Source organism: Aythya ferina, assembly GCF_964211825.1.
Source record: "Aythya ferina genome assembly, chromosome: 1".
Classification (NCBI taxonomy): domain Eukaryota; kingdom Metazoa; phylum Chordata; class Aves; order Anseriformes; family Anatidae; genus Aythya; species Aythya ferina.
Window position 1 is genome coordinate 62651307 of NC_140296.1, and position 27190 is coordinate 62678496.

General features: G+C 36.5%; 1 protein-coding gene across 6 annotated transcripts in view; it reads right to left on the reverse strand.

Annotated features, from left to right (window-relative positions):
* Nucleotides 1-27190, reverse strand: part of MYO16 (myosin XVI) — a 376631-nt gene that overhangs the window by 211709 nt on the left and 137732 nt on the right. For all 6 annotated transcript variants that reach the window (XM_084526026.1, XM_084526029.1, XM_084526030.1 and 3 more), the window contains exons 5-7: nucleotides 14613-14721; nucleotides 5478-5602; nucleotides 1046-1171 (exon numbers count right to left, since the gene is read on the reverse strand). In XM_084526026.1, coding sequence (XP_084382152.1) covers nucleotides 1046-1171; nucleotides 5478-5602; nucleotides 14613-14721 — 360 coding nt within the window. The remainder of the gene's footprint in view (nucleotides 1-1045; nucleotides 1172-5477; nucleotides 5603-14612; nucleotides 14722-27190) is intronic.

The window sequence follows — 27190 nt, forward strand, 5'->3', positions numbered from 1 at the left end:
TTAAAGAATTAAAAAAAAAAAAAATACAGAGTCCTGTTTAGGAGCAACACATTTTTGCCATTCTGAGTTACTTTTAAAAGCATGATTGATAGTCAAAGTGACAGAAGTACAAGATGGCAAAATACCAAAGAAATAGGGTAATGGCTTGACAGCTACAATTTATAACATTTTCCGACGAACCCTGTACACCTACATCCACAGTGTCAGGAAGGATAGCTCTGCCATCAGAAGGAATCTGAAGAGAAAAAAGCAATTTGTATTCAGAGAAACACAGTGAAGCTTAGTGTTGTGTCCACAGCAGAGCATGTCTCAGTCCCTCCTGGTGGAAGACAAAGATGGGATGGGGTGAATTTTCCAGAAGCTGCAAAAGAAACCTGACAGGAGAAAGGGCAGGAGTGGGATGCTGAGCTAGGATGCATCAGAGACGTTTTTGGAAGGTGTCTGTGGGTAAGTGGTGATTTGTTAGTTGTCAGGTGGGTCAGTGGGAGCTGTGGAAAGCAACCGTGAAGTAGTCAGACTAGAAAGGAGTACTGAGCATGTTCTGGGAGACTAAGGGTAAAGGAAATATGAAATGATGGGATGTGAGACGCACAAGTCATATTTAGATACAGCCTCCAAATCCCACTCCCAGAGCACTGTTCCACAGCTCAGAGACTGGAAAACTCTGAATGCAACTACTGTGTTAAGTGAATCCTGTACATTTACAGAAATATACACAGCAAATAAGCTAGCTAAAAATAAGAGTTTGACATCAGAATATAAGAAAACAGCAGACAAAAGTGCTTTTTTTGGCTCCTTTTCAAATTTCAGTGCAAATTTAATTTTTTGCCAGAGACAAATTGCTGTTGATTTTAATTTTACTGGGTTGATAGCTTTACAATGTTTATTCTCAAATGATCTCTGTCATTTTCCATATGCCACTTACAGTACAGAAACGAGTATGTTTTTCACATTAAAAACGGAACAGTCTCCCTGTCTTGAACATATTTGCTATTGCTACGCTAGAGTACTACAAAGAAAAGAAGGTAAAGAAATCATGCTTTACCTGTCCATACTTCGCAGCTAAATGTAGGGGTGTCCAGTACTGATTATCCACTACATTGAGATCAGCCCCGTGATCCAGTATCAGAGATGCAACATTCTTGTATCCATTTGCACAGGCCATGTGCAGCTGCAATATGAAAATAGCTTGAGATGTTTAGTTTACAGTTCTCATGAAAAAAAAAAAATAATAATAATAATAATAATGCACTATTGCATATCTTGGTTCCCTTACAGACATACTGGATAAATCACAGTAACAACAAATTCAAAACATACATGAACGCAACATTCTAGAAAACCACCACATAATCTTACTTATCATTTATAAAGAAAACCCAACAAAAATAAGAATATCAGCTTACTGACATTTATATAAACAATTTAGTATCACTAGACAAATTTAGTATCACTAGACAAATTGAAATTTTCATACAATTTCAAGCAAATACCCAATATCCATTTCAAGCGTATTCACAGACTTCAAGAGCCCAGGTAAATTCACACATTTCAGCAGAGCTTGGCCTAGACCTAACTTTCTTGTGCAACAGTTCAAATATACCAGATAGGAGCTGACATTACTTTATTGTAAGAGGAATTCATTAACACATAATCAATTTAAGCACATTGACCTTGCTGCACAACATTGGTAACAAAAAACACCTTCTTAAAAAATACCACATACACTTTGTTCTTCTTGTGTTGTGTTGCTTTACAAGATAATTTAGATCATTTAGTATTTAGAGTGGTATTGCTTCAATAGTTTAAGTTGATTTTCTACACCACTATAATTCATTTCAGAGGTAACGTGGGACAGAGAAAGAGGGAAATAAAGTAAAAGAATGAGAGAAACTCAGGTAAGAAGGAACCTCTGGTGGTCTCATAGTGCAACTTCCCATTAAAGCAGGGACAACTTCAAAGCTATCTGTACTTTCTCATGGCTTGTTAATAGGAGTAGCAACAGCAGAATGAGAGATAAGGTACTAAGAACTGCAATGTCACAAAAGTGAAAGACGAAGCTCAAAAATTATCTTTGTTAATGGCTGATTTGAGAATTTGGGTTCATCGAGAATGATGTGGTAGGGCAGCATAATTTACTTACATTAGTAATAATCAAGTGAAAGAAGAAACGCAATAAGGAATCCTACATGAAGGAAAATTTGTAATTTGAAAATTTTAGTGGAAATTGTTTCTTATGTACAGTGAATAGCTCTGTTGAGGCAGATACTTCACATGACCAGAATGATTCAGTTCACAGGGTAGTGGTGTTTATTTTCTCATGGCTCTTTGCTATGATTTCAAACACTTCTGGGAGCAAAGGAGACAAAATTTGCATTTGGAAGTTGGCAGAATGTAATTCCCCACCCACAGTCAGAAAAAATCAATCCTTGTAAAGGTCAATAAGAACAGGGTTCAGTAAGACTGCAGAACAGGGGTAACCTGTACACTAAAATAATGTAGTGCAACCACATGGTTTTTTTGTTTATTTTGTTTGTTTGCCCCTTGAAGCATTGTTAGCCTCAGACAATTTTTTTGAGAACTGGAATGGATGGCTAATGGCAAGTAACCTCTTGCAATAAACCTCTTACTAGAACTGTGGGTTGTAAAGTCACTTTAAGCATAGGAGACACCAAAAACTGAGTCCAGCTATTTTTTGCCACTATTTTTTTTTTTACTTCTGGTTCAGCTGTATCTGCAGAGAATAAGCATAAAGTTTTCTTTATGAACATTCTTGATGCAGAGGGGTGAAACACATTACAGCACATCAAAAATCTTCCCCTAGAATGGGGGCAGAACATCAATTCTGTTCACCATAAATGTTCTAATTTCAAATGTACAAAAACCTCAATATTTTCCCTTAATGTGATATAGCTTCAGCTTTTTGTTTTTAACAAAAGAAATTACATTTTCTATTCAAACATCAATCTGACAAGTGTTATTTTAAAGAAGTTTAAAAGCTGAGAGGACAAAGGAAATATTTTATGACTAAAATCTTTTGAAGAAAAAAATTATTACAGGAGAATTTATCAGAAAAAAAATAGTTTTACCGCATATCATTCTGTGTCTGTACTGCATAGACACCTACATATGTGCTATGAATCCAAAAGAGCGTATACATATGTCATCAATGTTTCCTAATTGATCCTAATTTATGCATGATCTTAGATAATGTATGAAGAAAAGATTGTGACCTACAAAGAATTAATTCCTGATGTGGAAAAATCAGGGCTCAGTGCCACTCTTCTCCACCTTTGCAGCCACAAAGAAAGTGGTTTATGTTTGTACCAACAGGTATAGGTTTTCCAGAGATATACCAAAATACAGTAGAACATCAAGCTGAGAAGTGAGTTGGACTATACATTTTTTCCCAATCTACTGCTCTCTGTTCAGGACTTATAGCACCTACTCCATCCATAAGGTACTTAATCTGCTGCTTAGCAATCTGCACTGAAGATGTAGTCAGCTCTTAAGGCAGTCCTGTGCAAAAGTGTTCTTCCAAACTGGCAATAAGTCTGATACAGCTTGTCACTGTGTTGACAAGTTTATCTTCTCAGTATGCCTGATATCAAATTAAGAATGTACTTCTGGCTATGGCTTACAATACACCTTCAGAAATGGAGAACATAATATATATTCAACTGATTGCACAGTAAAGAGTGAAAGCAAATGAAAAAAAAACACAACGTATTACTTGGGGAAAAAAAAAGACTTGGTGACTGTCAATCGATAGGATTAAAGCAACAGACTCGTGGTTTTTGGTACATTCGCTTTCAAATATAATTATATTCCTGCTGTAAACTGTATCATCTTAGATTCTATCAAAAGAAAATACATCTCATTTTCTCCTTACAACTGACATATTTGTTGTTGTCTCTGTACTGATATATTTAAAGCAACAAAAAACTGTTCCCAGAGCCCTTTGATACACACACAGCTATTACAGACTGGCTGACTCCACACCCATGAATAGAGACAGAGTAGTCTAACAAATTCTGTATTTCCCACCAATTTGTAAGACAAAACTTTCACATAAAAATCTCAAACAAAAGCAAAATGATTTACTCTGTAGCTACTTGTGGCAAGACTATGAAAGAAGTCCAGAAATCAAAGTTCAACATAAAAACTGTGCCCAAAAATATCCCCTTTGTCCACATCCCACCAAACAAGAAGAAACAAACTATCAAAAATGCTTTTCTTCTGGTATATGCAGTACTGTTAAACACATTTCATACATGTATTTCAGCTATTTCTGCTAACTACAGAAAAGGTTTTATGAAGTGCTAATCAGGCAAGTTCTTGACTTGGTTCAATGAAGCCAATTCAGACCAAAATGGCAATAAGAGTAATGTACAAAAAACTCACATTGTATTGAGTTAGCAGCTTAATTTAAAGGTATCAAGAAAGTAGAAGTTAAATTAATGCTTTTATGAATGAAAGTAAACAAAACTTCCCTCATTCCTTCCCATCCAACAAGGATGTTTTTAACTGTTTTTAAACCCTCCTGTTTTTAACTACAGTTAACTGCCTTGAGGCAGCCACCCCAAAAGTCAACAGCTTTTCAGCACATATACAGCCAGTGCTAGGATTCACCAAACCCAAATATGAAGCTAATAGTTGAATATGAATACTAATAGTTTAAACTCTCCACAGATGTTAAAACACGGAACTAAATACAAATGATCTAGTATTAATTCATTATCATACAACATAATTCAGCATAAATGGAATGGTTCAGTAACACATACATTTCTGATTTAACTTGAAAAAAATATATGTAAAGAGAACATTTCACAGACTTGCTATTTAGGGAAAAGTACATTAATTTAAAAATGATTTGGTAGCTGAAGTAGTAGTAATATCTATTAGGAAAAAAAAAAAAAAGAAAAAGAAAAAAAATGAGAACCTATGATTACAAATAACAAGCAAATTTAGAAGCGGGAATATTTATCCAAGAATAAGGTGCATGCTTCCTATGCTTCCTTACACTGAATCAAGACGGGATAGCTTCATGAAATACTGTTTTACACTAGCTCAGCCAAAAGATATGAGCCTAACACAGTAATCACTCAGAGAAGTTTTAGGCCCTCTCTTACACAGAATGTCAAAGATCATAAGTATCTGCTCTAGTTCTAAACTACAGAACACAATTTTTTTTTTGTTACTGATTTTTTTGTGTTGTGTATTCAGTGGCTAAGAATAAGAAAGTTGACATTAAGACACAGATATTGCACTAGCCTATTTCAAAATCTATACTGTGCAGGGCATTGACATATATCTATTTTTAAAAGGACAAATAAGAACCAAAATCCTACACTCCTTCGTGTCTTTTTGTACAGAACGGCCCAGCCTTGCATCTGTACTTGCAATACTCACCATTACAGTTGAAGTACATGTGTATTCACAGGGCTGAAACTCTATTACATACTGGTACTCACCAGGGTAACTCCATCATCATTCTTTTGATTCACGCTTCCTCCACTTGCTATGAGCTGTCGGACATCTGTAAGCATTGTCATAGGTCTCTGTATCTTCATTTGACGCAATGAATTCAGCTCAACACCTGGAAAAATGAAAAGACTAAAGCCTTCTGCTATTCCATTCAGCAGTCAAGAACACATATGATTTTGTTTCCTGGTTTTGTAAAAGGCTAGTCATCATTTAATTAGACTTCAGTGTATATTTACAGAATGTGTTTACTTGCTCATATTTACCAACAACCTGATTCATATCTTTATTTATCAGTCACTACATTTAGTGTCATTCAGTAATAACAGATACATGGTCATGAACCCCTGTTAACTTGCAAGAGCAGTTGTAAGCAAAGCAGTTGGAATATCATTAAATACACTGAACCTGTGAGAAGTAAAACAGCTGTGAATGGGAAAAAATCACTTGAGGGAAGCCACTCCAAGTCTTTAAGACTTACTGAATGAATATTATTTTTGACTGCATTCTTTCACCCCTCTGTATTCATTACAGTGCCCCAGACCAACCTCTCATATCTGTCGGCTCAACTGCTTCAGAGATTGTGAAGTGAAGCAAGTGACATTAAAACTCAATGCTTTTTTATTTGCCTAGGTTATTTTTAGCCAGGATTAGTTTTCCAGCTGAGCCTGGACCATTGCAAGGCCTATAAACCTAGTGAAAATGTGGTCTGGAGGCAGGAACAAATGGGAGGGGATGAAAGGAATGAAGAGCCTGGGACTGCTTGAGTCAGCATTGCTATTGAAAGAAACACTTGTCAAAGTACAGCTTTAAAAGGAAGATACGCAAGGCAGTCTATAACCAAAAGAAAGCATGGCCTCCAGTCTGAAGAGACTTAAAATTAGAAACGGCGGGTACAACAAAATTGCTGAGTGGCTAAATTAGCAACTGGCTTTGGCCTGATTGGAATATCTAACCAAAATTCAGGGCTTGATTCTTCTGCTCATAACTTCCAGTGGTCATTTACATCCATATATAGAAAATGTAATTAGAATATAAAAATATTTCCTCTCCGCCATGGTCATGACATAACAAAAACCATACGAGTAAATGATTTCTTGGTTCTCTTCCACATTTGTCAGTGAGGTGAAAAGTGACAAATAATAAATTAAATTAAATAATATGTATGTAGCTTAAATATTTTTACTTGAATGATTCATTTCACATTTACTTTTCAACAATTCCTGCAGGGTTTTCTTCATTAGTAAAAGGACTGAAGCATGTTTCAGGGTAAAAGCATATTTAAAGTTTCATAGTTTAAAGCTATGCTGGAGCTTACACAAATGGGTATACCACATGTAGTCCAACAAAGAATCCCATTCATTTTCTTTCTCTAACATGCTGTTCTACACATTGCTCTATGTTCTGAATTTTATTTGCATGCAGCACCTCTAAGTTGCAGCTCTAAGGTGAAGTGTTCAGTGTGAACATTGTCTTGCTGACCACATTTACTTATCTCTTATTTTCATACTTGCCACCCGAATGATACTAAATGATACCAAATGTAAAAGACAAATGTGAACCTAAACTGGAGAAAATGAGACATGTTCTGCACCTGGACTAAAACCTGTGCTCTTTCATATAAATTCAATTCAGACAAACATAGGTATTTGTATTGACAGCTTAAATTAGATAACCACCCAAAAGCATAATGTGCAAACATACTATATTTACTGACAGTTGCTAGACTGGGACACAATGTAGATTTTATATATGACATTCTGAGTACCTCCTAAGAATCAATGTATTTATTCATTTTGTCAGAACAGATTTTTTTATGCCTTCATCGCATTTCACAGTAATAACTTAAACCTACCTCATGACAGTTACAAATTACTGATGTCGCGTTATTTTACCTTCCCATTTCTTCCTAGCTCCTGCTTTTGCAACAGTAAATTGATAGTTTAACATTCTTGCCCTAGAAGCCGAACTCTCTCAAATGCAGAAGTTTAAATTTCCAAAATGCTAAGTAATGAAGGACTACATACACCCCAAATTAGTCATCATTTGTAACATTGCCTCTACCTGTTAAGCAGATTATATGGAATGAAAAGCTGAAACAAAACTTGTCTGGCTACGATTAAGCTCTATCTAATGCTGTCAAGTAGGAAAGATTAAAATACATGTAATATATAAAATATATGTATAGTTTTATACCTGATGAAAAAGGCTATTTAAATTACTACTGACAGAATTTATGTCAATTTTTGTCTTTCTTTTGATGTCTCCACTAAGCATCTACAGTAAGTTTTGGTTTTCAAGGAGAGAGGTGACAGGTAGAAATTAATGTACCTTTTGACCTTGCATAATACCTATAACACTCAAACATGGAAACTATGTTCACAGTTTACAAATTAGAAATACCAGTACCAATACAATATCAGAAAAAAAAAAAAAAAAAAAAAAAAAAGACAAAAGACTGATTGATTGAAATATTGATCCTTGCCTTGCAAAGCACATTTGATAGCACCTTTGTGTACTCTCTGTGGGTCCCCAAAATACCTGACTTGAAAATTTAACTTCACTCATGCTGAAAGAGGAATCAAGAAGAGTTGAGTTGCATCATTTGCTTTAAAAATTCTAACATACATATAATTACACATTTAAGCATACATCAGCTCAGAGAAGATGCATAAACAATGCTACACAAAAGGCACAAGTGAGATACCTCAGTGACATGTTCCACAGGCTATATTTTAGCAATGTCCAAATGAGTTTTGAAAATGCTACAAGAACAATAGAGATTCCTTTCTGCTGCCTTTACAGAAAATAGAATGAAAACATGCAAAAAAAAAATATTGCAATCACAGAATTGCAGAGTTTTGAATCCCGAGAGCTCAGGAAATGTTGGATTTGAGAGGGGAGGCTTCTCCAGTGAGGAACTAACTGAGAATCAGCTTTACCAAGCATGTGCATCGTTCCCTGAGACTCAAAGAAAGAGACTTGGTCAGTAATTGCTTTCCCTTAATCAAGTTTGTAATTCTGCAGAATCCTCTCTCCCTCTCCAGGGAGTGATAGTTTTCATGAGTTTAGATGGAATAAAAAAAAATGTTACCCATACAGTAACTTTCGCAGTCTGAATCAAAGAATGACCTTCATGCTGCTTTTCAAAGGGAAAATATGGTTTAGATATTCAGCTGAAACGGGACGACAGCCAGCATGAATAAATAGAGGAAGAAAACCAAATTGGCATGTAGTATGGGAACAGACTCACATTGAAAAAAAAAATAAAAAGGAAAGTCAAAGAAAAAGGCATAAGATAGAAAATACACTCCAAATACCCTGTAAAATCAGAAGAGCTACATGTTCTCAAACTCTGCAGGAGACGAGATGGAAAAGGAATAGTTAAAATGGTAGTGACCCTGCAGAGCACAGCATTGGGTGATGAGTGTCAGTGCTGATGACAAGCAACAGCATAACCTAAAAGCTACAAAATGTATCAGTTCTCCACATTTACGAGAAACACCTGACAAGGCCATTTCATTTACTTTGGCTCTCTCTCCCTTTCTGGGATATGGCTATAGAACTGACAACCCTAAGGAATGTAAAAACCTCAGAGAAAAAAGGGGAAAGTAACTTTCATTTAAAGCAATACATGGCAAACAGAACTGAGAATTTCTACAAAAATATTTTCCTCAGAAACATCCATTACCAAGAAGTGTCTCTGTCAGGCAGACACCTGTTTCTGTGACCAGACCAAAGCTCTATACTCGAGGACACCCAGCAGCAACTCTTTTTCTAACTAATTTACATGTCTCATCTCTAATGGGCATGTAGGAGTCTTTAAGAAAGGTCAATATCATCATGTCTTGCAAGCACAAATGTATGGTATAAACTTGAAACAGCTGTGAGAAGCCAATTGCTCCTTTTAACCCAAAGTGTTGATCTATATTCTATAATTCTGGGGATACCATACCTCAGATGTTTTTCCCCTGTGTGGCACAGTACAGGATAGATGTGTTCACAAACAATCAGTGAGAAAAAAATAATCATGGTACCATTCTTGATATATTCATTTTCATTCATGATACTATTCATGTGTGGCTGTTACTTCATCCAGCTTTATTTGCATAAAGTTTCAGCTCTACTGGACACTTATTAGATAGCTTTACAAAGAGCATCAGTTTTGTAAAATTACACAGTTCAGTAGCTCTTGTGAACATCACTTAACAGCATTATGTTCATCTGATTTTCAAAGTTCAGGATGTGACCAGATACTTTTCAGCAACAATTATTATGTGAGAAGGGAAGCCAGTATTTTCAGTATGTGCAAAAGAATGCATACTCGCAAAACTACTGAGGGTATAGCTCTAATTCATTACAGAAGTACTGACTGATGGCTGTTGCTGGGTTTCACATGTTTGTCTTTAAAGCTATTATTATATATGCTGTCAAAGCAAATGAATGATGTTTAGGTTATTTCCTTTTACTCTGAAAATCTATCAGAAATGAAATTCCTGTTTTCCCCTCATGTAGACATCAGAGTGACAACTCTCCCACTCTAGTGAAATACACTCTCTCTTCTATAATATGGATGTTGATGACCCACCTAACTAAAATTAGCTACATGAATTCAGTCTCTTCTTACTTTGTATGATAACAAAAATAACTCTCATTTATTTTAACAGACTGGCACAATCTCAAGGCTTAATCCTAAAGCATTCATCTGTGGAGATGTCTTGCATGTTTATTTTATTTGTAATGTTAATACTAGAATGCAGAAGCAAAAGAAGTGTACCATCACCTGGTTACTCGAGACAAGCATCATGTCTTAAACTAGCTAATCATGTACAATACTTCTGTACTCAATATTTCTCTGCAAGTTCTTAATGTTATGGTTGGATGTTTTTGTGAGAGAGCTGTAAGATCAGGCTACTCAACAAGTGCCAGGGAACACGGGGCAGTGTCCTCACTGCCCAGGGCAAGCCTCAGCATACCCAACAAGAAAATCAGCCAGGTCTGGCGATCTGGGAATCTGGGCCAACCAACAGTCCTATGAAGCTAGGAAGCCAAGACAGTGGGTCAGGGTCCAAGACATGGCTCAGGCAAGGGCCAAGGACCAAGGACCATGGCTCTTGAGCCAGGGAATGAGTGAAAGATCATGACAAGGCATCTCCCAACTCCGTCCCACTACTGAGCTGTCCTCTCAGCCAACTGTTCCCCAAGCTACACGGCTCTACCACATCAGAGCTGGCCTTGAGCACAGGCAGCCAAACCCCTGGGAGTGTGGCAAACAGGTTGCAGGACCTGTGGATACATGCAGGACACTGAAAACTTTTTTCTAACTTGTTAAAGGTTAGAATTGGCCCTGGGAAACCTGACCTACTGTGTGGCATCCCTGCCACACAGAGGGGTTGGAATTAAGGTACTTTCTTTAAGGTACTTTCCAGCCCAAGCCATTCTATGATTCTATGGTAATTTTAGATATTCTATAAATGTTGGTCTTTTATTTCTGATGGTAACAGAATTAGATTGTTCATCAGTAAGCACTTCAAAAGGATACTAAAAGGCCATCCCTCATTTCTGATGTTCTTCACAATTTTTTTCAAATTTCTGTAAAGGCTATTAGTCAAGGAGATCCCTGTTTTCCTTCTAGAGTCACTTACAAAGTAGATTATAACCTACTGACTATAACTTAAAATGTTAATTCAAGTGCCAGAAGTCTGCACAGTGAGTTTAAAGGCTCTTCCTTTGATAAAAACATATGGGTAACAAAATGTTTCCATATGATGGATTTTTTTTCTTTAATTGACCACACATTTGCACGCTGGAAGCATACAAATAGTAAGAGGAGTCTAAGACTTGAAAGTTAATTCCTCAAAAGTGAAAAAATGTAAAAACTAAGGTGGTCTATTAAATCTAATAATACAAAATAAAAATATTTTTTTAAAACAGGCCAAAGGAAGACAGATGAACGCTCTCAAATACAACATTTTCAATGTGTCACATTTTCTGTGTGGTTCATTTTTAGGACTTGAAGGGATCTAGTGAAACATGAAGTTTAGTCCCTTGGTTCTCACAGGCAATGCTGTCACCTATTCCTTTATCAGCATTTAATCTAGCTCTACACAGAAAATTGATTATTTGTGTGTTATAGTCCTACAGGTAGGTGATTCCCAACCAAGAACAGAGTAAAAAGCTTTAAACTACCCTGAGGCTGTTTGGTGTTGGTTGCCTGATTTTCTGACAACCTACTGCTTCAACATTAGTAGTAGAAAACTTACAAGCAGACATTTACACCACTTTGCACACGGCTCAAAAATAATAATAATAAGGGAATTTAATTTAAGCTTAGGTTCACTGATCTTTAGTGCTAACAACTTGCATATGTTGACACTTTAGTCCATTCTGATTGTAGTGTGTTAGCAATAATTCCTTAAGGTCTATGAAAAGCTTTTCATAGCTTTAAATATGAAAGTCTAGAAAAGTATTTTTATGCAATTATATTGATCTGCAGCAGTGGCTTTTCTTGAGTGCACTTAGGAAACAGTACACATATTTCCCCCATTTGATTACTAGATCTTTTTAAGGGTTTCTATAACACAACCTCAGTGTTAGAATACTTTGGCATCCTTTTTCTTATTTTTTTTTAATTAATAGTAATCAAAAATGATGAAAAATATACTTATCTGGGATCTTCATATTGCTTTTATTTTCATAAAAAAGTACCAGTGTTGAGCAACACATGACCAAATGCATTTCATGTAGGTGTCAAGGCTTTGGTAGCACAAGGGGTTGCAGGGCTGGCCGGTGTAAGAGGCAAGGGTCTGCCCCTTATTGGACACAGCCTGTTCCAGACAGCTCCAGCGGAGCCATCACAGGGCACAGCTGAGACCATCACTAAGATCTGTAGAGCATGTTGAACAGATCCAAGTTAACATTAGACTAGATAGCTTGGATGCTATAAGTCATGTAGGCGTGGAAGGGAATTATTCAAGAAAGCTGTCTGGGAAGCTGAAGAAATATTTTAGCAGCTGGCTATGCCAAACTTAAGGTCTGCAGGGTTACCAATTTAAAGGTGGCTTGCTTAGGCCTGTATGAAGTAAGACTAAAGTGCTTTTATGCTTGCAGAAATAAGAAAGGACGAGTTCATTAACTTACGACCTCTCAATACATACCTAAGACACTAAAGAACAAGAATGCTTATCAAATAATCATACATTGAAAAACAAAATTGGAACCATCACTTGTATAGAAATGTCATGTTTGCTGTCTTCCCTGAGATGCTTAACTGACATTTTAATGGCATTCCACAAAACAGACAAATAGTAAGAAAGATAACTTAAATTCTATCTTGCTAATAAAGAAGGGAGATAAAAGCGGTTTCAATGCTTCCTCTAAAATAACCTTCAAAAAAAAAAAAAAAAAAAAAAAAAAAGAGGAAGGAAATAGTGGTTTAGCTCATTTAAGTATAATCGGCAACCGGAAGCAGTAAAACTACCCCAGTGATAAAATCTGTAAGAAATTACAAACATAAAAGACTTCTAAGAACTTTAATCTCCCCAGTTAACAAAGTTCTCTGTACCATCAAAACTGATTGTTACAATCTTACTTTCTTTCATAAAAATAAATTGATAGCTTCTTGTTTTCCTGTTAGCTGAGCCATATGGCATGTGATATTATTTTTCTTTGTAAACTCCACAAAAAAAGCAATGACAGATGATTACAGATGTACAGAGTACAGATGATTTTACACAGCAATCTTAATGCTGTAAATCAGACTGCACTATGGAATGGAAAATATAAAAAAAAAAACTTTTAGGAATGCAGGTGAAGTACAAAGAATAGGGAAAATGCCCTACACATTGTATTTACAGTGTGAGACTATACAAGGGTGTTTCACAACACTGCAGGCTGGGGATGCTATTTACTACAGGATCAGATAATGCTCTTGTGCAACAAGACCTTTGGCCATAACATTGCTCCATGTATGACCATACATGTGCAGGTGTGCATGGGGATTATTGCTATGATGAGAGTTTCATGAAAACAACCCTCAGAGATCCCTTTATTTTGGGCACTTCAAAGTAATTAATACTTATCCACAAAGCTTTATTTCCTCCAGTGATTCCCTTATCAACTATAATGTTTTTAACTACAGTAGAATATCTAAATACTTCAGAAGATACTAATTAAATTCTAACAAGTGCAAACCAAGGTTTCTTTGTGATCCATATAGTTAGGGAAGAAGAGTAGCAGACCACTGAAGATGATGAACCAAACTTTTGATGCACCTGTTTAATACACCAATGTTCTGTGGACCAAGAGTATAGGACTTGACACTAAGACTGATTTCCTTGCCAGTTTAAGTTAACTTTTCTTTTAAGTATTCATTAACACAACATAATTTAACTTAGTTTATGTTAAAGCATATTTCTTATATGGAGACAATGTGAAATGACACATTTTTCTATTACTGCTCTTTGTTTTTTCTGCTTAATACATTTTCTTCAGTTTTATGATGAGCCCCTTAAAATGTTAATTATAGTCAAAAGCAATACTAGAAGTCACTTCAGAATCTGTACCTACATTTGGAAAAACAAATGTTTTTTTCCAATACAGATGTTGTCATCTACAACATATTAGGCATATTTTATAACACAAATCTAGCTACATTTCCTCAGTGCAAAACCAACCAAACAATAATATTGTGAAATAAGTAATAAAGTTGCATATACATTTCCATTCAGAAGATTTGCAGAGATTTATATTTAACATATAAAAGCATACTCTGATGGTATACATAACTCACATGGGAAATGAAATAAGATGTAAAAAATACTTCTGACATCATTCAATTATTTGGTTTAAAAGCTTCTGCATTACTGCCATTTTTCTGTTTCTAATTAACATTGTAGCATCTCCATATGAATGGGCAAACGAAGATCTGACAACAGCCACTGTCCCTAACCAGTGTTAGTTGTTCCAATCTGAACACACTGAGAACTTTTGTGATTCCAGATCATATTCCTCCCCTCCATCTCCAAACTAACAGAGTTGCTAACATATGTCAAATCAATATCTGTTCTTTTCAACTTGATGTCACGTTCAATAAAAACGTTCCAGAATCTGAAGAGCTGACTTACCGTTTTCTTCCAAGTACATTAGAAGGATGCTGCTGGATTCAGTCCCTTCTATGGCATAATCAAGAGCAATGTTTCCATTAACATCTTGCAGCAGTACATTTGCTCCAGCCTACATATAAGAGTGAAAAACATTTTATGAGTTTGCAATGAAATCTGAAAACACTATTGGGGTTCTTATATATCAGGACCAGCTAACATTCCCATTCAAAAATATTTAAAAGCTGGAGTTCCTAGACAGCAGGCTGATTGTAACTTGCAACATTAAAAGCAAAACAAAACAAAAAGCGCATAAAATAAAGAACTTCTGAACATCAGAAAGGACTGGCTATGCTGGGGACAGCTGATGCTGTTGCCACACTATCTCTCCAGCCGGCCTTTACTGCACAGATGTCTGAGCTGCTCATCAGTGAGTTTTGGAACCACCACAGTTTGCAGCACAGCGTTTTAAAGTAAACTAAGCTGTCACCAATTACAGTATGCCTTAAAACACTACACAGTAAAAACAGCAATGGTTCAAAAAGCTGACTGACAAGCAGCGCAGACACCCAGGCAGCAGGGATGGGCAGACAGCTGGTAGGGGTAACCTTGTCAGCCGGCCCAACCTCTTATGGCCTCATCCATCAATTCAGTCTCACAAAGAACCATCCCTTGCTAAATAAAATTGCCATTTGTCACCAACTGGAGACAATGAAAGTGAGCTTGATGATTTCAATTGTAGTCCCTAAAGGAGACAGACTGACATTTCTGTAAGTTTCATTCAAAATTCAATATAAAGACACACAACTAAAAGGAGCCATTAGGAGGGGGAGAGGAGGGAATGGCAATAGACACATGAGAAGATTGAAGAGAAAATACCATAACAGTAAGAAACCTTGTATTTTCTATATTAAGTATCGTTTGTGTCACAATTTGCACTATGAAGGGCTTTTTTTAAAAAAAATAAAATATGAAAGCTCTCTTCATATCTCTGAAAATATTATAAATGTCTTGTGGACATAAAAGTTTACACTACAGTAAAATGTCATGTATCTTCTTTAGGAGGTTATAACTTTAATTCATTTCAAATGTTCTCTCTATGACTTTTAACTGAAAGGAATTATGAAATAAGAATGACCTCTGGTAAATCTAATTACTTTTCTTACCAGCTTGTATGATAAAAGTTTAGCAAATAAAAATGAGGAGCACTAAGGACAGCCTTTCTTAAAACCACAGTGGCAGAGGTCAACTGTAATAAGGAATTATTAATAGAAGATATGACTGCTTCTTTCAGAAGCTTACACTCTAAGTACCATATCAAAGAAAAACTTAATGGGGTCAGCTCCTGGATCAGAATGAAATACAGCATCGCAAACTAGCAAATTCATGTGGCTTTCATGTCATCAGATTTAAGGTGTTGAAACTGGACTGCTAGTCTGAGCTAATCTCCTGGGTTCCCTTTGTAGTGACAAGGGGACAGAAAGCATCAAAGAATGACTCACCGCAGCTGTCTCAAATACCTGAGATATCCCACAAGGTGATAGACTATCCAGCAAAATAACCTATCATGCTATGCAGTATGTTACTTTCTTTTAGTGTCTGTGTTGTTGTACTGCCTGTAAGGGGAACCTAGACAGCAAATTTAGATTAGATGCATATCTGTTAGATGGCTAAATGAGATGAGAGTAATTAATAAATAATTAGATGAGAGTAGCCGTCTCTCATGCTTAGTGAAAAGGAACAGAAGACTTACACGGAAGGAGACTTACAAAGTATAAAATGTTCCATTCATTATAGTGCTATAAAAATAAATTTCTAGTTGCCTATCCTGCTAACCAAAATTAAAGAGTTGATCAGAAAGCAGATAAGGATGGATTTGAAGATCATAACCTCTTTGCAGACTGGCTTAATAACTATTTACTGTTTTGCCCATAAGAGTCTGCTGGTAATAGTAGAGTCGATGAAGTAACATACTTCTGTATCCAGTTGACTTGCACGCAGTAAAAAAAAAAAAAAAAAAAAAAAAAAAAAAAAAAAAAACACCACAAACTCTTGAAGATACCTATACTTCCTAGCATACTCCCTAAGCAATGCCAGAAGTAGTTCAGGAGAACAATAATAAAATAGATCTACATACATTTTCTTCCTGCTTGAGCTAAGAAAACAAGAGACATTTGACACTAAACTCAGGAAAATTAGGAAATGGACCAGCACACTTTTCATTCCTTCTGTAAAACATAATATAATGTCATTGAAAGGAGAATATAATATCGAATTACTCAGCTCCAAGTAATTTTTTTTGGTAGTTCTACATTAACTTATTTCTTCAGAAAAAAGCACAGTGAGCTGCACTCAAACTGAAGGTCAAGGCTAGTAAAAGCTGGGACAGTGGAGATAGGAGACGTGCTCAGAACTCAAGTGAGGAGGCAATTCTGGCCAGTGATATGGTTTTAAAAGTAGCATCTTTCTTTAAAAATAAATCCTTTGCAGCTTTTAAAAATAAGCACTTTTAATATGGTGTTATCTGCCACTCCTCCCAGTTTTGTATCATCATCTAACTCTCTGAGGTTGCACTGTAGCCCATCATCCCAGTGATTAATGAAGATGTTGAACAGGACTGGACCTCATACCAGCCCCTGGGGTACACCACTGGTCAGCTGCCTCCAGCTGGACCGTAGGCTGCTGATCTGGGCCCTCTGGGCCTGCCCAACTATGCAGCCAGGCTTCAATCCCCCTCACTGTCTGTTTCCCTAAACTCAGCTACCACTTAATCTATGAGGATGCCACAGGAGACTGTGTCAAAAGCATTACTACAGTAAACAACAGCCACTGCTCACCCACCAAGCTAGTCACCTCATGGGAGAAGGCTGTATGACCCACCTGACCACAGCAAATCTAGTTTTAAGGACTCTATCAAATGTCTTGAGAATAGACACAAATACTACTATTTATAAAGTCTGTCACTGCCCGGAAAACAAGTGTTCAGTCGAGGAATTTTACTTTGGTTAACCTATTGCCCCCCACTTCTTTGGACTTTCTCTTTCAATCCCTGTTGCCTCAGTGTCTTTCTTGCTCCTCCCTTGCCACTCTTCGGGTGTCTTCCCTGCCCTGGCAAAATCTCCCGTGTCCCCTGCATTTCTTCTAGCCATTCCCAGCCTTTCTTAAATATATTTTCCACAGGTGACATAAACTCCTCCTGATGCTCAGTTCAATTTCAGCGCACGGTGGGCTGGTTTTGCTCACAGCAGAGCTGGCTGGAACTGGCTGTGCCCTGCATGGGGCAGCCATGGCTCAGTCCACACAGGCCATCTGCAGCCCCACTGGCAGCCTGCCCACTATAAAACTCCAGCATGCTTCGCAAAGCAAAGCAGTTCTGGGTGCAGCTTATGAAAAAAGATTATCTTTTTGTCTCATGAGAGGAGCCGTTTGATTCAGGAGTACGTAATTCAAAGACTTCAGTACACACAGGGGCAGGTAATGGAAATTTTTGTTAAGCTCAGCTCCTTTGGTGCATTCACAAAAATAGTTCTTAATTCTATTTCTGTGCTTAGCTATGCTTTCAAAGAGGTCCTGAACTGAAATAATCCACCTTTGTGAAAGACATCTGAAAAAAAAAAAAAAAAAAGAAAAGAAAAAAAAAATCCCTAGGCTATCCAATCATTTTTTCCTGTCTTTATGGAAACAAAGCTGAGAAAAGGTACATAGATAAAAATTGCTTCCTTTCTCACAAGGTTTTATTTTTCCCTCATTTTCCTCTCTTTCACATGAGGCTGTGAAAGACAGACTTCCCACTGTAACTATTTCAAATTAACTTTCTTATGGGCATTTTTTATCAAGGGATTCTCATTATTGAACCAGATTTTGGTATGCATACCGATGGAAAACTTATAGTTATTCATCATTAGAACCCACAAACCAAACAAATTAAAAACACATTAATTAATTCAGGTACATCCACAAACCAAACAAATGAAAAACAAATTAATTAATCCAGATACAGCTGAAGTGTTGCCAATGTATAAATAACCGTTTACAATTAGTCAAAATATGAATTTAATATAAATTTAGTGATAAAGCCACCGTAGCACATGTTGAAGCATAGGATTTCCCAGATGATTTTACCAGTTAGTCAGACACTGTTTTTGGCAATAATTGATATTCAGATGTGTAAAAAAAAAAAAAAAAAAAAAAAAGTCAACCACAACATACTCTTCATGTTAACTCAGGAAACATGGGGAACAACTAATAAATTCGTATTTTGCATTTTCACAGAATCACAGAATCACAGAATTTCTAGGTTGGAAGAGACCTCAAGATCATCGAGTCCAACCTCTACCTAATGCTAACAATCCCCACTAAACCATATCCGTAAGCTCTACGTCTAAACGTCTTTTAAAGACTTCCAGGGATGGTGACTCCACCACTTCCCTGGGCAGCCTGTTCCAATGCCTAACAACCCTTTCAGTAAATACGTTTTTTTTTTTTTGTTTGTTGTTGTTGTTGTTGTTGTTGTTGTTGTTGTTTTGTTTTGGTTTTTTTTTGCCACACAGGAACATGCACATGCACTGTACACGGCACATGTGCTATAGAAACCTGTGGAAGCATGATGACCTTAGTTCAGGGAAAGGGGAGACATTCAGAGACATGCAAAGCAGCTGATGGCAAGTAAGGAGCTCGTTTCCTTTAGCAGCAGTTTTCACAACCATTAAGACAGACCAAAACTCTTCTGTCTTTGTTGCAATAACAAAATTTCCCACAAACTGGAAATTTTGAGTTTTAAACAAACTGCAGGTTATACCCATAAATACGTTGTACTACCATCTAAAGGTGAGAAATTTTACTGTATTTCCCTTTCTAAGTGAATGGCACAATATCCCATTAAAAAAAAAAAAAAAAAAAAAAAAAAAAAAAAAAGGTTAACAGGTTGTCAGTATGATGCAAATTGTACACACCAATATTTCAAAGTGTATATAGTATGGAGCATATCCTCCTGTTCACTGATTACATATTTGCCTGCAATGCACTGGAAATTCCTCACTGTTAAATGTGACACAGACTTTTCAGATCCTCAGCATTCTTTTTACTCCCAGGCATCTCTTGGGTAACTATGGTAGGTCCTATAAGAGGATTTGAAATCTTATTTTCTAATTAAAATGCAAACTTTCCATTTAGCTTCTTGTATGAGTGGAGAAAAGATGGCAATTCTAAAGGTGGCAGAAAAGGTGACAGATGCTCACACAGGTAACTAACTGATGGTGGTCAGGGCAGAATAAATGAAAGAGAAGCAAACTAAGCAGCACAAAAGCAGCAGTCTCGAGTAAAAGTACAGACAGAGCATGACAAAGATGCAGAACATGTTGAAGGTAACAGATGTCATTAATACTGCACATTTAGCCCAAACTCAGATGGTCAAGATTGTGCTAAAGTATGAGTGTTACTGTTACATCTATGATCTTGTCAGACAGACAATAAGAAACCTAGATATAACCAGCAATGCAGACTATCTGCATATAGTCCTAATTTGTTCCTAAATTTCTGTTTGTAGTTCTTGAAAGAACTCCGAGGAATACTTTCACCAGGCTATTGATATTAGAGTTTCCAAAGTTCTGTGCATACTTAGTTTAAATACAAAATGCAGTACCTTGTTTATTCCATTTCAGTTCAAGTATTTTATCCACCCACTTGAATTCTGCATGCAGTGTTCAGCATAGCACGTACAAGTTACTGGCTTACCCATTCTCAACACACCTTCATACTCCAGTCATTTCTCATAAAGAAGATGAATGTCTTGAAAAACTTTATCGAATATATCCCATAAGTTATAAAAAATATTTCAGAGAAAAATATTTGCCTTCAATGATAAATTGCTTCATTTTAGGAAGACTTTGAAGGGAATAGGTTATAAAAAATGCTCCCACAGAAACCTGATTCAATATACAGAATGCAAAATGCAACTGAAGTGCATGCACTGCTATGTGGAACAACATCCATACATAGAAAGACCATGTGAGAGTGAACGCTGGTAATCAATAACAACTGAGTGGACAGCACCAGATTTGCACAGTGTCCCCGTGTGACCAGATATCAAAGCCTCCTGCAAGAGAGAAAATACTTTTGGCTATTGAAAGAAGAAAAGATTTCACTTCTGGTTTCAGAAACAATGATTCAAAATACTTCAGTTTGTGATAGCACTAATTTACTGCACATTTTTAATCCTGTTTTAATTTCTGCTTTCCTTTTTTGCAGAACATACCATGTTTTCATTTCCATCAGACTTGATAAAATAGCTTAATTCCATACATACAGAAAAACCGATGACCCTAAAGACCAGGTACTGATCACAGAGTGGGGCAGGTTAGATGTCAAGGGCTTCACAGTACCAATCTACACACACACACATTTTTGCCAGCATAAAGTAGTGTGAGATGATTTCCCATTCAGTGAAAAGAGAAATGAACAACTTCAAATTCACTGGCTACAACTGCAGAATAATCATACAGTGTACATTCCCACTCTAAGCTATCACAGGATCATATATTTGTATAGCTGAACTTCTGGGTTATTTAGAATAGTACAGTGTTGAACAACGCTTTTTGTACAATGGTGTTGGAGCAGTTGGACTCTTCCTTTCCAAACACTGTTCTGGAAGGTGGAGGGGTAGGGGGAACAGCTTTTGAAGTCCAAGTTTTAGCAGACTTTTTGATTCGCAAGAATTTACAATGATGAATTTACCTTCACCACATAATCACTTGTGAACTGACTGTACGCATATCCAGAGTCCTCTTCAGGGTACTCTTCCTGTTCAAGCCATACTTTACCACTTGACTCAAGGGCAAAGGTATAAATACAGTCACAAACTCTTAAGAATATTTTGCTGTAGCTAAATCCCAGTGGATCAATGTCCAAATTCTCACTAGTAAAATAAGGGTTGAGTTTAGTCCACATTCTACATTTGGAAATCCTAATTAGTGATACTGTTAACTCATAAGCATACTATTTATTCTGTATTTTCTTCATCAATCTCTCTCTTTTTTTTTTTTTTTTTAAAGAATAATTGAAATCTACAAATCAAACTAACATGCATACTGGCAAGCCTTTAATTAAATGTTTGATTTAATGTCAGTCTTAGAACTTTCAGCCATATCAGTGCTATTTACCAGCTGGCTAGTAATCCATGATACTTTTTCTTATTCCCAATGTTTCTTTTACATCTTACCATGATTCCCTAATGTGAAATATATCTACCTACCATTACTTGAAACAGAACAGGAACACAGGAATCTTTATTCTAAGGAATGTGTCCTTCTTAACAGATTTTCAAGGATTTCTTCTGTCACTCTGAATTCCACATTATTTTGTTTATCAGCAGCCTAATATCATCAGGAGAGGTAAAAAACATATTCTCCCAACACTGTAAGGATATAATTATAAAGTCTATTTTGTGGGAAAAAAAGAGCTGAGGGTTTAGATCCTCTCCAGCCATCTCCAACCATCTCCTATATCCTGGCTCAGAGTTCTAGCCACTAGGTTTTATGTCCAGAAACATAGTATCATCACAACTCTCATAATGTAATCCGATTTAGGCATTCTTAGAGGATACCTCACTTACTGAGGTTTCTGAAGAACTTGAGAAGTATTAGAACATCTCTCCACCTAGCTGCAGAATTTTAAGGTACTTCCTCTTGCTTATCTCCCCAGCTGCGATGCCAGGGCTAATACATCCACGGGCTGACAGGCGTTGTTAGCTGGTTGAGAGAGCATGCTTGAACTGCTTTCTGAACCAGAGTCAGCATCCATTTTAGCTGGAAGCCAGGCAGTATCCAGAAAGTCTGACTTTCTGGATAGATCTACTGAAATCCAAGCAGAAACTCCTATGTGCTATTGCAGGCTTTAAATTATTCTTCCAGAGTTGTGTTCTATGCAGGTTATTTGAGTATTAGAAAAAAATAAGTAATTTCTGTTTAATTGTATAATAGACAGTCCCATATATATCATAAATTAGGAAAAAATTCTTTACTGTGAGGGTGGTCAAAGACTGCAACAGACTGCCTAGTGAAGTGGTTGATGCCCCACGCCTGTCAGTGTTTAAGAGACATTTGGACAATGCCCTCAATAACATGCCTTAACTTTTGTTTAGCCCTGAAGTGGTCAGGCAGTTGGACTAGATGACCTTTGAAGGTCTCTTCCAACTGTTCTGCTCTGTTTTATTCTAAAATGTTATACGAGATTTTCAGTCATGACCCAGCCACTGCTTCTTTTACCCAGGATTACAACCATGGGGCTGTATGAAGGTAATCAGATACAAAATAAAGCCTGAGGAATATGTGTGGATATAAAACAGAAAGAAAGGGGGAAAAAAGCATGAATGAGACAGAGGCAGAAACAATCTTTGTTTTTAGGTCAGTAGCAATGGATCTCACTTTCCACAAATTCACAATACTAAGCAGAACAGGAACAGTTCTCAAGGCAGGGATCAAAAAAATTAAAAGACTTCACGTTAGCAAACCACAGACAACGAAATAAAGTAAAAGAGTAAATGAGATTGAGCAGCTGTTCTCAGTTCAAAAGCATGTTTTCTTTCCAACTCATTTCAAGAACAGACTTTCTGTAGGCAGGAAATTATTTCACAAAAATAACAATTTAGTTACAAGAAGAGCTGGAAAAAAAGAAAAAAGAAAAAAAAAAAAAGAAAAAAAAATGAGGTTTCAGTGATTATAATTAGAGATTCTCTGTTGAAAGTTGCCCTACTTGTTTCCTGTTGTAATCCAGGTTTACCTACTTAATAAGAAGCAAATGGACAGACACAAGCTGAGTTACCACTTTTCTCTTTTAGGGTATAGAAAAGTATAGAAACTACATGGTATAGAATCTAGATACTATCTCTCAAAATGATGATCGCCATCTTACCACTTTCATTTTAACTTTTTCCACATAAATCTTTTTTAAAGTCCCTTCCACATGACACTGCACATCGTTATGATGTCAGCTACATAGCTAATCAATTTGTATCAATTCCAGAGTAAAACAAGGATTCTTGTTTCAGAACAAACCGTAAAAAGAAGCCCATGAAAAGTCAGCTATAATTTTCCCCTGAGCAGATTCAGGGGTAGGAGTCTACCCACCCCTTAGCTTACCTATTTCTACTTTTTTTTTTTTTTTAACTGTTTTTTCTCCTCCCCCAGGACTTGACAGAGAATAGAAGAAAGATCATGAATCTTTATAAGCCATCTATAAAGATCTTTAAGTTCCAGTACAGCCTACAGCACACAGCACAATTGCCTCAAAGCTGCTCTAGCTTCTACTTTGGCTTTAATGATCCCTCCCAAATAAAAGAAAAAGCATAGTTCCTTTACAGAAGACAGGATTGGGACTGATAGAAAATCATTCCCCGAACAGTAGTATCTGCTATGCAGCTAATCTTAGCAGGCTCTTTTCTTTTACATATCTCAGTGGGGGCAAAAAAAAATAATAATAATAAAAATAGATAAATTAAAATTTCAGCTGTACAGAAGCAACACAAGCCTATTCTTCATCCTTTCAGGGCAATTTCCACCACTGTAGCCTGAGGGGACATAACTGATGTGTGATTAAGCGGGGTTTTCAGTAAGCTAAGACTGATGACTGGACTTTCAAAGTTATTTGTTACAAATAAACTATAGCTTCTCTCAGGCAGTTAAGGTACTTGCAGGTAGTTTACTTCCACATCTGAACACCACTATACCCTGAATGCAATGGATACCAGACCCAAACATAAGTTTTCCAAAATAATAGTGTGTTGTTTGTTGTTTGTTTTTGTTTTGTTTTGTTTTGTTTTCCCCTCAGTAAACTTGTATTTATTGAAACCTAAACTTCTAAAAGTATTGAAAATATGCAAGTGGTGCATAGGGATTTCCAAATTGAAGATATTTTCTTCCTTTCTTTCCAGGGTGTCTCTTTTCAAAATAATTTGAGAAAGAACTTACACTCCTTTCAGCAATTCAGAATTAAAACCCATGGATCACAAATCAAAATAACAACTGGAAAGACCTAGCTGCATCCGTCATGCTTGTCATTTGATACCCTAACAAATGGTCCCTGCATGCCCTACACGCACTTGTGTAGCTCCAGAAAAAATGAAAGGAACGAATCCTCCTGCTCAGCTGATTTCCTCCCTAGTAGTGCTGCACTTTAAGGCATATTCATGATGACAGGCAAATTCTCCCTTCACACAATTGGAAAAACCTCTCAGTTCCCTTTCTGTAGAGATCTGTAGAGAGCAAAGCTCCGTAAACTGGGCTGGCCCAGTTGACCTTCAGTCAATGGCTACCTGCAGATCATGTGAAGAGGCTGACTCTATTTCAGGGCTTTAAACTCTGTACAAGTTGCCACCGTCTATAACCCCATGCCTGACACATTACCAAAATTATTCTTTCACAAGAAGCAGGAGTTGTCTGACACCTGGATAAGGTTAACTTGCAATGCAAGTAAAGGCTTGGATTCAGTTTCGGTGTGCCTGATGCCACATCATACAAACACAACACTCAATCCCTTATGTCTGTGACAACACAGCCTACATAACCAAAGCTGAATTCTGTATCTTTTAAGCACTCTCCTGGCACATAAAACAAGCCAAAGACAGGGGACTGACTATCTCCACTAAGATATACTAAAGTAAAGCAGTGGAGAACTCAGTGACGATTTTTTTTTTTCAAAGCACTTAAATAATTTCTAAAGCATTAGCATTTATATTAATAAAATGCTATGCTATACCATTGCTACTCTGTTTTTTTCCCTCATAGCTACAAGATAGACCAGACAAGGAACCTTCATGCAAATACAGTTGGGAATTCAATCATGTTTGTGCAGCAACCATCCTTGTGTAAGATCCTTGTAAAAGAATTTCAGCTGACAAGTGAAACATGAAGTAAAATTCTTTAATTCGCAGCAATCCTGTGTTTCCACATTGCAGAAAGGAGCACCAAAATCTGAATATGCATCTTAACTCCTGGTCAAAACAGACCTTTTGGTTGTTTGTTTTTTTAATCTAGAAATTAGGATTTATGGATGCATGCCAATGTGCATAAAGAATATGAATTACAGTGTTCTGAAAATCCCATGCATAACCTCTGTGAAAGACTAGCTAAAACAGAATAAAGAAGCGTGCCAATGTAGCGGCTGTTTATAAAAGGCATCATATAGATGTACACATATAAGATTAGTGACATCTAAAGAAATAGTCAGCTATATTTAAAAACAGATTTGCTGTTGAAGCACTTTAATAAAAATAGTACTTTAAAACCATCAAAGTTCCACAACCATTTTGATAATCAATTTATGAATAACACATTTTTCCTTAAGCTAATAAAATGTAGACAATGTCATTTCACAGAAAGGATTTTCAGTAGAGTTTTTTTTTTTTAAAAAAAAAAAAGACTGTCATGGCACATATTACAGATTGCTTGACAGGCATAGTCTGTTGCACTAATGCATTCAGAAGATAAAAGAATTAGCACTGATGACTGAAAACTAAAGACCAACATTTTCCCATCTGTTTGTGCACCATGGGGACTTAAATTCTGCCCATCAGCTGGAAGGCTTGTAAAAGGCAAATGAAACCTCAGTTCCAGTACTGAACTCTTCTGATAACACTGTGGAAGTGCATTATGTTTTCAGTAACATTTTTCAAAGTAAAATACAACTAAGCATAGAGTTAGGAGATGAAAAGTTAAAATCTACTAACCCAGAAGCTATCAAATAAAAAATAAGGTACATTTCTGAAGTATGTACTATTTCCATTCCCCAGCAGTACAACTTTCATGAGGTTTGGGAACATCCTATTAATTCTAAAAGCATACAGATAGTTACTTGCATCTTAATTAGCTGGCAAGTTGACTTTCATGGTTGTTCATCATATTCTGGCTCCTAACATACATCACCAAGATTTCTTGGAATTTAAGGCTTCCATTTCTGAGCTACATAAGGCCTGGTTTCCTTAACTTAGCTGTACTGCAAGAAATCTTTGTGACACTAATTTCCATCAATGAGTTTGGGCCACGGGTAAAATGTTTTCAAGTCCAAGACTAGGGCTCTCACATAGCTGTGAGTTTAAACATCCAGTTCTGCAGTGTCTACACATACATTGTCTACACATACATTTTATTCAAACAGAAATGACTGGAAACGATCTTACTCTTGAGATATGCACTTACTGTAACGTAAGGCAATATTCCAGCTGCCAAAAAATTGCCTTGCATTTAAAATAAGTATGATGATAAAGAGCAGTTAGTGAAGACTTCTATCCATGATTCTTGGATCCAAAGCCAAGCATAACACAAAGAAAGCAATATTTTGTATTATTTAATAATTTATGAGGCCACCCATAGATAAATTGTGTCCAAACACCTATTGAATAGTTTTAGTGAGGGTTTCTCAGAAAAGAGACAAAATGATGAGGCATTAAGGTACCTGGAGGGCACAAAAAGCATGAAGAAGCTGCTTCTCCTGGTTTAGTATAATAATAATAATAATAATAATAACAACAACAAAGTTCAGTTGGGATAAACATATGAGTTAGATGGACCAGTTTGAATATCACAAAAATAAGGTAAGACGTACTTTTAACT